Genomic DNA, 14,201 nt, shown 5'->3' with positions numbered 1-14,201 from the left:
TCTCTGACTAGACCTATGTTCTGGCACAGCAAATGTATTGCTGGACTTGACACGAACTGAGTGTAAACGTGGAACAAGCTTAGACAGACGCAAAGAAATCCAATTAGAGTCACCACAGTGAAAAGAGTCATCAAAATACACATTGTTGTAGTTAGATAGTTTCTCTGACTTTTTGTTGACCTCGACCTTGCCAGGGAGTTGGGGAAGGGTAGCTTCTGCACCATCTTCTGCCTGTAGTTCCTGTCCTAATTGTAAATACTCACCTAGCTTGAGGTGAAATTTAAGCATTTTTGATGTTCCCAGCATGATCCACTTGATCCAATGGAGGTTGTTCAGTCTGGTACAATGGGTTACCAATATGTGACAGCCCATTATTACATGTATTTGAATCACCATATAATCAGTGCCTGGATTTGGTTGCACTTGATTACCCGGATCTTGTTGTAATGGGTAAACATAATATAAACCAGACCATGTGGATGCATGTTAGGTTGCATACAGTATCCAATCAAATGGTGTCTATTGGTTAGCATACATAGGTGGCATATCAGAATACTGCTGTCCAACTTATTGATGTGGTATAATAAGATATAATACCACAGTTGTGTCAATCAGATTGTATTGATTTGACATAACTTCACTAAATGTTGACTGACTTTGAATGGGTTGAACTGGCATTTACATATGACCCTGCATGTTTGTATTTTAATATTGACTCTTTGTAGATTAACCTAATATATGATGACTATACACCTCCCCTTAGACAATTTTATGAGATGATGTTTTCTGATAGGTACAATACTGGCTTGCTACAAGTTGTCCAATAGTTGGCTGACTTGAGACAAGCTTACATTTATGTCTCTTGATAGCACGTAGTGAAAAAAGTTCAGGGTCAGTTGTAACTATATTTACTCCAGGTTGACTTTCTTAACCTCTAATTGCTCATTTGTAATCTGATCTTTTATTTTCTACCCCTACTCATCCTCTCTGATAATAATGCTACTATATATATAGTGTACCTTACTAATAGAGCAATAATAAAATATAAACATTGTACCGAAAAGAAAATAATTACAATTGACTGATTCAAACAATTTTTTTGTTTCCTGCTGATATTACTATTCTTAATTCCTCCATAATTGCAGTATTTATTGTCACTCTTTGAATTGGTCAGTAATGGAATCCAATATTTTGATTACTTTGACAAGTTGGCGGAAAATTGCACGTACCGGGCGGAAGAGGTCGGAATTTATCAAATAATGCGCAAGAAATGATTGTAGTACGTGAAAGGAATTATACAATAGTCATGTAAACAATATCCATTTAATGTTTTGACATGTGAATACTGAGTAGACTATCTGCAAATGTTAAGTACTGCGAACAGAACAATGAAAGGTGAAGATAACAAACAGTGATCAATCTCATAATTCCTAGAAGCAATACAAATTTGAGAGTTGGGCAAACATGGACCCTTGGATATACCGGAGATGGGATCAGGTGCTTCGGAGGAGTAAGCATCCCCTGTCGACCGGTCACACCCGCCGTGTCCTTTACATCTTGATCAGGTGAACAGAGTTATCCGTAGTCAAAATGACTGTGTGACAAGAACGACCTAACAATCGGTATGAAAAACGTCAGACAGCATTTGACCGAATGATAGGTTGTATAGGCAAATTATATCGTTATAACGACCATAGAATTTCAAAATGTTACGCTTAAACGAGACAATGCTGTAATACCAAACATGCACCAAAACAATTACAGTACTTCAAAGAAATTTTCCCGGAGCATTATCACCAAAATGCATAGGATAATGTGACATATACATTACGTGCTGCGAACACAACAATTGTCAACTATTGACACGGGAATTTCGAATATCACACATAACAAGTCGTTATATCAATTTACCGGCAACGCAAATATAGTAAATCGTTGCTATCCATCTAACCTCACCAATTATGTCAGTATAGACAGCAAGGTGAATTCCTCGATGTGTGGACAGCAAGGAGAAAGTTAGTCGATATATACCAAGGGCAACGGTGTGTACGGAACTTGGTTCTTGAAAGCAAATGTTCTCTGATAGGCGGATCACAATCAACTGGTACTAATAGTTCACACTGTACTTGCGGTACTAAAATATGTGTTCCAGAATTACTACAATATTATAACATAAAGGACATCGCAGAAGCAATCATATTGTCCCTTTGAAATGTCAGAAGGTTGAAAATGCACTTTGAATAAGTCTTCTCGGCGCAGTCGACCTCACTACACGTGAAATCTGTTTGACCCTAGTTTTTATACGCCCGTCTTAAGACGGGACGTATTATGGTATGGCGTTCATGTCCGTCCGTCTGTCCGTCCGTCTGTTAGCTTTTTCGTGTCCGACCCGTAACTTAAATACTACAAGGCCTAGAATCATCAAACTTTGTCTGTAGATACATCTTGGGTAGAAGGTGTGTTGCACATTAAAACCAGGTCACTGTGACTTTTAATTAAGAAGATATCCGTCTGTCCGTCTGTTAGCTTTTTCGTGTCCGACCCGTAACTTAAATACTACAAGACCTAGAATCATCAAACTTTGTCTGTAGATACATCTTGGGTAGAAGGTGTGTCGCACATTAAAACCAGGTCACTGTGACTTTTCATTAAGAAGATATGGCCATATATGGCAAAAACTTGTCCGGCTCATAACTTGCAAACTATTAAACCTAGAATCACCAAAATTGGTCAACTAATGCATCTTAGGTAGAAGGAGTGTCACATCCTACTTTAAGGTCACTGTGATATTTAATTAAGGTGATATAAAAAAATGTTTTAATGGGTACAATCTATACTGTTAACAATATGTGACGGGCGTATCATGTGCAGTGACGGTGCACTTTATTCTTCTTTTGTATTCGCGGGTATGTTAAGGCAGTTCATGCTTCAAATATGCACGTAAACTGCATACTTTTTAAAATTTGTCTTACACAGAGAGAAGGAGCTACCAACTCTTAAAACTATTTTGGTTGTTTACATGAGAACATTTTGTATCATAACAACATGACAAACATGCGCTTCCGTATGACGTCATTGCATGACTGTTATAAATAGATCATGGAGGTACCTTAATAGAAAATGTAAAAGTAACACATTATCCCAAGATTCAAATATTGGTCTAACTGGCGATAATGACGGTAAAATACCCATAGTATATCAGAATTACCGATAGAACCCTACCACTTTCAATAAGAAATAATTATTGAACCTTTAAACACAAAACCATCTAGTTCATGTTTTACATTTTGCATGATGCTATGTAGTTTTCTTTAAAAGTTTTCTTAACAGAGGATTATATCAGTAATTGCCGTGTACATTAGTTTAGGACCTTTCAAACGGTGTAGAAAAAGTCTCTAAAGGTATGCGGGCTAAAGTACTACTTTTGCAGTTTTATTTCAGTTTGTGACAGAGGAAAATCGGATCGACATGCTAAATGGAATGTTTTCTACGTTAAACAAAGTTGTCAATGAATGATATCAGCATACCTTCTTAATATCAATAAATTCTCAGCGTTTCACATATATATTCCATATATCCCATGTCATATATTTCAAATACTCTACATTTTGTCGATATATGCATGGCACACATAAACAAATTCCTTGCATGTGTCTACGTCACTCGATGTATAGTCATGACGTCATCAGTTTACTTTCATATCGATCAGACAAAAATTACACAACAGCAGTATAGCATTTCGAATTTCGTTGGATCTTAGTAGCTGCATGGTTCATTTTATGCATAAATAAAACTTAGATAAAAAATAAAATCGGAATTTAATATATATTTAGTGATAAACTTATTTCAATTATGACGTCACATTGTTTCGCGGATTTTATCCCAGTAAAATTTTCATAACCTGCCTTAACGTACCCGCGTGTTTGATTTCATATCTTAGATAAGTTTCTAACTGTAATTTTAAGATCAACTTCCTACATTTGAGAATGGACAGAGAACTCGAGTAGAAGAGTTAGCGCTTGAGAGAGTTGATACGGGTAAGTCATTTCGTTAAAAGATTGTAATTATGAAATTTGATTTTTCAGTACTCCTTGATATTTAGTTACATTATGCATTATATATGTAAATTATGACACTCATTGGATAACCAATAATGTCCATTTGAATTTTTCTTCACGGCAGTTTACGCATTACGCTGGATTTTGCTGTATTGCTTTTCATCTTCAAGAGAATCTATTACGGTTCCCCCGCTTTACTCGACCCGGTTTTCTGTGAATAGTGATAATCTCGACTTCATGCAAGGTGAAGATAACGAACAGTGATCAATCTCACTTGACCCCCTCTTTTTCAGGAACCCGTTTAGCAACTTATGTAGGTTTTCACTGTGTTTCTTTCATTCCATTGATTTCGAAAGTGTTTTTTCTTGAACATTGTTCGATTTTGTTTGTTAACATATATCCCGTCATAGCGAACTGTTTTTACTCTTCACAAATTTATTCTAGATCGTCAACTTCCTGTTCGAATTTTCAACAATTTCACTTTGAGAGACTACACTTTGCACATTGTCGTCGATTGATTCTTGGATAATGTTTGTTCATCCATTGAAGAAAGTTAATCAACAATACCCTCTATATTCCCTACTTCAAACAACGAATCTCATCCATTGTATCTTAAATTTGTTCGAACTATCTAAACTCTGAGGGTTTTACTCAGTCTTTGTACTGTCCCTTGTCGATCTTTTTGACATGCTGAGTTAATGATAGTTGATAACCCAATACATATGATACACGTTTTAAAGTTGATAGTGAAGCAGCGCAGAGCGCTGGCTCGTCCTGCGAGTTCTAATAACTAGAGCGCGAGAAATAATCGGAGCTAAATCTAAACCTTTAACAAGAATTTTTTTGGCACCAATCCCCCAGAAGGCCCTTGTCAAAAATGGGTGAGATCTCGCAAAGTCACGTCTTAGACTTTGATTGTGAACTTATGTGGATTATCATCCTAATCTTGTGGTCTCCTAGCTCCAAAATTCAGTGCACCATTTTGCGTAATGTTTAACGAAGTGCAATGTTTATGTAAGGCAGGCTAAGATGATGTGTGACGTCATGTCTATGTTTTGACGTACGTCATAATAAGACTGACAGTGTCGGATCTAAATACTTGTTATTTCCATTTGTAAAAATTATGCTACCGGGACAAAACATGTATACGTAATCACTAGGCATACATAATATGTAATCGAAAACAAATTGTGTTTAATCGACTGCAAACTACAAATCTGATTAAAATAATATAGTCTCAGAAGGAGTTGATTATTTTAACAAGAAAAGAAAAAAAGAAACTTTTTCAGTTATGTGAAAATCTACGGAATTCGGCCGGATCGAAAACATTTTCCTTTCAATCTTTATTTTTTTAGCGTCTAAAAATAATAACTGCTTAAATATATTTCATTAGCACGTCTGGTAATGCAAACCACGATGACCCCTCATGATAACCAACCATGCCACTTGCTATTAAAGACTGAAAAATCATCAATTAATTCTAGTTTTGTGAAGAAATCTTAATGTATCCTTACAGCAACAGTGGAGAGGGGCTCAAATATGTTGCAATTTATTCAATAATATGCGAATGCTGAAATAGTTCATCATGGTGTTACAACTAGGATTATGTACAATATGGTAAATATTGTTCAAATTTTCTCTCCTGAAACATGCCATTGCTGCAAGGGGGTGGTTATGTGATTTTTTTTAATTAGATATGCACATATAGGGTGGGGCGGGATCTGCGCATGTATGTGCAATAGTGTTGAATTTATCGATTTACTTAAAATTATCATTATATTCACATGCGTTTTATGTTGAAAGGCAGTACTGTTCACACAGTTTTTTAAACTTGAAAGGTTTGCAACAAGGCTTGGGCATTTTTATCACACAATTAGTAACTTGAAAAGATCGAGGGTAGAAATAAGTAAAATAGAGGCATGCAGTCGAGAGCATACATTTTTAAGCAAGTTGTGTCTATGGTTAAGCAAGTTATATTAAAGGCAGCAGACAAAAATGTATATAATAGTATAAAATATTTTAATCACATTCATCATGTTTTAATGATTTAATATCAAAACCCGGGGAGAAAACTAAATTAGGCTGCTTTGCTGTCTAATTTCATTCCTGTACTGAGTGTTTGGCTAATAGGTACTGTTTGAATTGAACCTGATCAAAGCATGAACATTACAAAATATGTACACACATGTAGCTGCGCTCGTTCAAACGGTAGCACTGTCAACATAGCAGCGATCTAGCTCGAAGCCTTAGCTTGTACTGCGAGCCCCAATGACTACAGCGCGGGAAATAATCCGAGCTAAATCTAAACCTTTGACAACAGTATTTTTTGACGCCAATCCCAGAAGTCCCTTGTCAAAAATGGCTGAGATCTCGCAAAGTCACGTCTTGGACTATGATTGTGAACTTACGTGGACTATCATCCTAATGTTTTTCTGTCATTAACCTGATGATACAATATAAAATAAAACCAAGTTTGATCTATGTGTTTTAATTTACATGTCATGCAATTGACAATATACTAAAATAGCATATATCACGTTGATATATTTCAATTTGGCAGATTCGCAGTTCAAAATAAAAATAATTTTAATTATGCACTATACTCTCCAAGTATTGATTACAACACTTCAATTAAGCGTCCACATATTAACAGCAGAATTGCCGCTCCAGTGACCACAGATCGCCGAAAGGTTCCTTGCTTCAATTAACAGAGATCCCCTTCGTCAATATATGTGTGTGTGTGTGTGTGTGTGTGTGTGTGTGGGTGCGTGCGTGCGTGCGTGCGTGCGTGTGTGAAGAATAATGCACTTCTGTTTGAAAAATTCACTAAGGTCTACGGTTAAGCTGAGATAAAAGCAAAAAAGAAAGTGCATAATTTGATTGTGTTTGTAATCTTTTTTTCATTATTTTCCCGCATCTATCGTCATTTAGACAAGCTTTTATTTCACGTATCAGAACATTTGATAGCTTTAACTTAGCATAAAATCTAATTGCAGAATCAGATCTTGAACGTCTATTGGGAAACAGTAATGCTGCTGTGGCACGATTGCAAGCTGGTAAATTTGTGTACATTTCAATTTCATTTTAAGCATTGCATTAATTTAATACTAGATCAATTCATTTGTTAACTAGTTGCACATTGTATATTGTTTTAGAATAGAACGAATTCAAATCAAATATTGTGATTTTTGTTTAGGTAATATACCTCAACATACACAGCAAGAAATATTGCAGTATATTCGCCAGACTATTTCGAGGGCGCAATCATGTATGTTACATATTTCATGATTTATTTTGAGCATGATTTTATTTCAATCCCTTTTCCTTATATTCCTGTCACCCAGAGATCCATTAAATTTTATGAAAAGGTGACAAAACAAACAGTGATCAATCTCATAACTCTACAAAGAATACAAAATGAAGTGTTGGACAAACACAGACCCATGGACATGCCAGAGGTGGCTTATCAAATCTCATAAGCAATACAAAATACGGACCTCTGGACACACCAGAGGTGGGACCAGGTGCTTAGGAGGAGTAAGCATCCCCTGTTGAATGGTCACACCCACCATAAAGCCTATACCAGTGTGCCACGAACCACTCAACAATCGGCATGAAACACGTCAGACAGCAATTGACCCAATGATAGGTTTTACTGGCAAACATATACATATATGTAACGGCCATATAATTTGCGAAATGCTGACTTCTAACGAGATGGTACCCCTGTACCATCAACTTCTTTGTCAGTAGCTTGCCTCGATTTAAAAACTGATCATACCCATAACAGGCTCTTGTTTATCTAATTAGTCGAGAGCTATCAACACCATACACAGGTGCTAATGGAATGTTGCTACATACTATGGGGTGTTGACGACGGAAAAGCTGAAATCATCCCGTTTATCATAATGTTGAGTTGTTACGAAATATCCTGATGATACGATTTTTCATTGGTATCCCGTTCTTGTGTCGGTAACATAGATAATTTTCTTTGATAACGCTTTTAATGGCCTTTTCTGGTTGTTTCATACATTTCTACTAAAAAGTATGGTGCGAGAAATATAAATTATCTTTAATAATAACGACGACATACATATAAGCATAATCTAACTCGATAGTGGGCCCTATGCGATATTACAATACTCTTCCTAAGACTGATAAGAATGGAAATGAAAGCAATGAATAGAAGTCATTGACTAGCCTAAATCCATTGTCGTATGAAAAACAGTTCTACTATTGTTTTATCAAAATATATGACAAGAGGCATATAAATCCTTTCAGTATGGCACAACATGAACACTCTCAACAGGGGAGCACGTGCCGGTATACTCGCCAGTCTGCGTGATGTAGAGACAAAAGTGAAAGCAATGGAATAAAGTAAATGTTTATTAGTTGTTTTAATAGTTTTAGCAATTCAGGTATGTACATTCTGATAACAAAAACAAAAGAGTAAAGTCAACTTCACAAATTGATAATAAGAACTGATAATGAAAACATTTTAATGTACTGTTGATTTTGATTTCTGCTTTCAGCATTATGAAGATCTAACGACTTTGTCAAGCAAGTCTTTCTCAAGAACAAATGGCGACTGACGTTGTATTTTTCAGTTGAAATGTTTGTTGATTGAAATTGTTTCTTGAGGACATACGCGACGTTTTTCTCGTTGACAATATTAGCATCTACTTGTATGCAAATCACTGTTGTAAAACATCTTTCTCTGTATGTATGGTCGAATAATAGATTAAAACAAAGATATTATATTCGAATTAATGATTTGCCAATTAAGCATTACCCTGTTCATTTTGAAATACATTTTTCACTGGGGAAAAGGGGGATGTTTCATTGCTTGATCCGCCTTTCAACAAAGCAAACAAAAATTAATACGTCACATTTTATCACATGACGTCAGACACATTGACATGTGGATGCTATTTGTTACTTGTTTGCATATTTTCTTGTGTCGGATTTACTATTAGCGACAACATTGCATACAAGGGTAAGTTTTCATGTAGTAGAAGTTTTCACAGAGTTGAAAGCCGTAAATTACGCGGCTGAGTTAAGGCTTTCCCCATAAATAACAGCGCTGTAAAAAATGTACTTTACCGCCCTGTCACATTACATGACGTCACAATGAAAATACGTCATGATGAAGGTCATGACGTACATATCTACATTCCTTTTGCGTTTGGAAATGTCAAAATATTTTTTCGTTATTACCACCGCTGTCAAACGATAAACCGCAATCATGTAAAAGTTTCTGTCAAATGGATATATTAATTCTCTTTGATATTGAAATAGTTTCAATTTCTTCTTTATATAGCATACATGCTAAAGTAATATCCATATTATATTGTGATCTTGATATCGCCCTTAATCTGCACGTATAGTAACTTTCACAATGGACTCATTTGCATAAACAAGGTTTCCGAGGGTTTTGAATGAAATATGTTTGATTTATGTGATATGTGAACTTCAGTGCAAAAGGAAAGTTAGGGAAGCAAGTTGTGACTTCAACAGAAAACATGTTTTTCAGGCTAGATTCAACTTCGTATAGGGTAAATTGGGGCAACTGGGACATCAGGGTAACTGGGACACTGTCATATTTTTCATCGGTAGTTAAAAAATCCTTTATAGCCCTAGTATGAAATTCTTCTGTTGAAAACATTACCTCAGTGTCGTCTGCTAAAAAGTGAAATTTGGCAGCTGAAGACGAAATAAACAGAACAATTATCGGGTCTTTGATCCGAAAGGTAAGCACATTTTGTGTATGTTACGCAATAAGAAGGGGGGTTGTTGATGTAGATATTATAACTGTTATCATACAAATTATTTAACAATTTGATTTGTTAAAATTATATGGATAAACGTTCTAATCACTTTCCAATACCTCGATTTGTAAAACGTAACAAACACTCGCGAAAAATGTTGAGTACCATGCAATTTATCAATGACCCATTGCATTTCAGAATAAGAAATTCCTTCGGGATAAAGACACCATTTATTTTCATGACGGCTTTTACAAAACACAACCATGCACCTTATAAAATACTTAGAAGCGGAAAATTTATATGTTAATATTGATATAAACATTTTTTTGCAAAGTATTTATATCTTATCACATTAAAATTGACTAGAGTATTTACGAAAATTGAATTAATATACGACATCGTACCGGATGTTGTGGTCTGAGATATTGTGACGTCACAAATTGATAATTTTGATAAACACATTGTGCAATTAAATAATTGCGAAAGGGTTTCTTCTCAACCATTTCTGTTAAAACCACTGCTGTTTCCAAATCTTCGTTATTCATTTAACGTGTTGGTAGTAATGCCAGTACAATAATTACAATAATAATTATTTAAATGTATATTATTCTCCACATGATTATTTCCTTTTTGAATTGGGGTAAGTGGGATAGGTGTTCAAGTTGTATTTTAGAAAATCAGATTTTATGCATTTCAAATAAAATTATATCCTTAGATTTGGTGAATTGTGCACGGTTCTGGATAGTTCATAATGTTTAAAGGATAAATAATAAATTTATAATTCTCTATTTTAAAACATCGCAAATTTGATTCAATTAATAATCTTAGATTTCAAACATAATAAAGGTCGTTATAATTTGCTTATGATTACATGTATATGGTATGTGCATGTTTGAACAAGTGTTTTGAGTAGGTGTAATGGCAAGACGAAAGAAAATCCAAAACCCCAAACAAGTAAAGTGGTCTTAATCGTCTATGAAAAAAGCATCAAAAATTAGGCCTACATGTGATAAACTAAGCTTTCGCAAAGCTGCAGAATTACTGTCTGCAATACTAAAATCTACGCATGAAATGAGTGCGAAATGAGAACAAGATACTGATGCCCCAGCCTCCCGACCAACCGTGTACTTCACATCGGATCAAGAGAATCAGCTTGTTGGTCATATTCTAGAAATGGCTAACTGTGGATTTGGGTTGACAATTGATAGGAATATAATTGAACTTATGCTCAATATTTAATAGATAATCGAATCTGAAGCACTTTGCCGGTTTACCTGTGTTTAATGTCAAGATTGATCGGGAAAGGAGGGGGGGGGGTTGAAGGATCGAGGGAAGGAGGGAGGAAAACGGGCTGGGGAGAGAATTTAAGGGGCTGAACGACAAGATGGGATGAGGAGAGATTAGGAAAACGGGTTGGAGAGAGAGGAGGAACCCCTTGTTTGTCCTTGTCCCCACTTAATCTTCTAACTTTAGGTATCAACATTGTTGTCCCAGTTACCCCATTACAGAAGGGCAACTGGGACACTCAGCAGTTATACGATTTGTCTCCCTTCTTTTTGGAGTAATGCTTCTGAAAGAATTTCATACCTGAGAAATGAAATTTAACATATCTATCTTTTATTGCATGACATTAAACTTTTATAAATACATCTCTATTAGTATGGAATATCAAAAATAATCTAAAGTGTCCCACTTGCCCCAATTTCCCCTATGCAAAAATCACCGCATATTGCATATTCAAAGCAAAAATTAGACATGTTACAAGTCACGTTAAACTTGTTCTCATCACTTTTCAAATTAAGAACTTAATATGTTTTGAAGCTATATTAACTTCAACTTGCATTGATATCTGGATATCCTGCCAATGGAACGATTTATACATACACGGTACGATTTTATCTTGATATTTGATCACGTGATATACAGCTGATGTAGAGACTGTCTAGTGAAAAATGTATTGAAGGTCAAAATGCACTTAATTATATATACATATTTTTTTTTTGTATAAAAGGGTTGTGTGTACGGAATTTGTCAACAATTGATCTGTTTATTAATGCTTTTTCCCCATACATATTTCTATGGCCCTTCTTAACACAACTGCGTGTTGCATTTTCTGATATTTGAAGATTTATTTTGGGTAGGCCTAAAGAACGCAATTTCTCGTATTTTCTCAATATGTCGGAGATGAACGACTTCAAAGTCTATATCTATCTCTAAAGGGAAGAGAGATACGCATTCCATGGGTAGTCTACACATATTTTCTATCATGATAAGCTTCGCTTGCGATATAATATTTTGACAAATGGCTAGGCTCCGTAGTTCTAACTAAGATTAAAGATCGCGACCTTTGTGTCGCTGTTGCTAAGTGAATCATTGCGCGTCTCAGTTGACTTGTATTTTTCCGAATTTATGTACATTTTGACAAACGAAGGTTAGCATCTTTGTCTCTTGAATTAAATTATAAGGAATGACTTTAATTCTGAGGCAAGTTATACGAGTATAACCTGGTTTGGGTCAGTTTACGCTTTTTTTATAATCCGCTTCGCGGATTATAAAGCGTAAGCTGACCCAAACCAGGTTATACTCGTATAACTTGCCCCAGAATTAAAGTCATTCCTTATATATATATATATATATAGAGAGAGAGAGAGAGAGAGAGAGAGAGAGAGAGAGAGAGAGAGAGAGAGAGAGAGAGAGAGAGAGAGAGAGAGAGAGCACTTGTAATTAAGCGGTCGTCCATTTTTTGTATTTATGTGTGGCATCTTTATTCATTACAATACAAAGAACTGTGTAAAATTAAAATATATTTCTGTTTCCACGTCATTGTTGCTTATTCCATGTTCTTCAGAATTTTGGCGGATGGGAGTAAAAGTGGTGTATGTCGATGGGGTTTTCATGTGTTGGAATGCCGTTCTTTGGTATACTTAACATGTGTACCTAAGACTTATATAATATACTTCAGAGAATACATGATTTAATGTTACACAAAAGTTTGTCATTTACATACATTATATACTATAGACCTATCCAATATTACGGCCACCATATTTTCTTTACAACAGTTACCTTTCCTAACAGGTTAAAACCCCGTCCGGTTTCTTTTTCAAGCGATTTTATCACAATAAATGTTCCTACTTTTCACTAAACTTATACTTACGTGAAACAAATAGAAGATATACACGGGTAGTTATCGGTTTTGTAAGGATGTTACACGTATGACAAGAACTTGCTGTCGTGCTCCTAGAATCCCAAAGAGCGAAGATAACGAACAGTGATCAATCTCATAACTCCTATAAGCAATACGAAATAGATAGGTACGCCCCTGGACATACCAGGGATGGGATCAGGTGCCTAGGAGGAGTAAGAGTCCCCTGTCGACCGGTCACACCCGCCGAGAGCCCTATATCCTTATCGAGTAAACGGAGTTATCCGTAGTCGAAATCAGTGTGCCAAGAACAGCCCAACAATTGGTATGAAACACGTCAGCCAGCATTTGACGCAATGATACGCTGTATTGACTAACTAGATCGTTATAACGATCATAGAATTTGCAAAATGCTGACTTCAATCGAGACTGTTGAAACCCCTGTACCATCAACTTGTTTGCCATTAGCTTGCTTCGATTTAAAAACTGAGTATACTCAGAGCAAGCTCTTGCGTTTCGAATCAGTTGAGAGATATAAACACCATATGCAGGTGATAATGGGATATTGCTACATAAATATGGGAAGTTGACGATGGAGAAGCTGAAATCATCCCATTTGTCATACAGTTGAGTTGTCAGTTTGCCGTTAATATCTACTTCTAATAAAATATCTAAATATGAAAAAGAAGTGAACGACTTTGTGAAGTCTTTTATTTCGAGCTCACAGGAATATATCGAATATACATATGAAACAGTCTCGATTGAAGTCAGCATTTCGCAAATTCTATGGTCGTTATAACGATCTAGTTCGTCAATACAACCTCGTATTGGGTCAAATGCTGTCTGACGTGTTTCATACCGATTGTTAAGCCGTTCGTGGCACACTGATTTGACTGCGGATAACTCCGTTTACCTGATCAGGATATGGGGCTCACGGCGGGTATGACCGGTCAACAGGGGATGCTTACTTCTCCTAGGCACCTGATCCCACCTCTGGTGTGTCCAGGGGTCCGTATTTGCCCAACTATCTTTTTTGTATTGCTTGTAGGAGTTATGAGATTGATCACTGTTCGTTATCTTCACCTTGCATGAATGGAATTTATTATTGTTAAGAGACAAAACGTTATCGATATATTTAAATGTCGAATTCAATGCCATAGCCAGAAATTTTTTCTTCTCGCGTAGAAGTTTTTGAATACATTCTGCTTCATATGAATATAGAAGCAGGTC

The 14,201-nt window shown here is 35.8% G+C and overlaps 1 protein-coding gene across 6 annotated transcripts in view; it reads left to right on the top strand.

The window, feature by feature from the left end:
* LOC125656965 (uncharacterized) overlaps window positions 1-12,640 on the top strand; it is a 45,312-nt gene extending 32,672 nt beyond the window's left edge. For 3 of the 6 annotated variants that reach the window (XM_056142867.1, XM_048887589.2, XM_056142866.1), the window contains 5 exons: window positions 3,966-4,037; window positions 7,055-7,114; window positions 7,255-7,326; window positions 8,340-8,435; window positions 8,591-12,640. In XM_056142867.1, the coding sequence (XP_055998842.1) occupies window positions 3,966-4,037; window positions 7,055-7,114; window positions 7,255-7,326; window positions 8,340-8,434 (299 nt within the window). In that variant the 3' untranslated portion in view covers window position 8,435; window positions 8,591-12,640. Of the gene's footprint in view, window positions 1-3,965; window positions 4,038-7,054; window positions 7,115-7,254 lie in introns of all 6 variants that reach the window. The other 3 variants (XM_056142870.1, XM_056142868.1, XM_056142869.1) reach the window with 2 other exon arrangements.
* The last annotated feature ends 1,561 nt before the right edge of the window (window positions 12,641-14,201 follow it).

Source organism: Ostrea edulis, chromosome 7 (assembly GCF_947568905.1).
Source record: "Ostrea edulis chromosome 7, xbOstEdul1.1, whole genome shotgun sequence".
Taxonomy (NCBI): domain Eukaryota; kingdom Metazoa; phylum Mollusca; class Bivalvia; order Ostreida; family Ostreidae; genus Ostrea; species Ostrea edulis.
The sequence above is the reverse complement of the archived record's forward strand: the minus strand, read 5'-3'. Positions and strand labels throughout refer to the sequence as shown.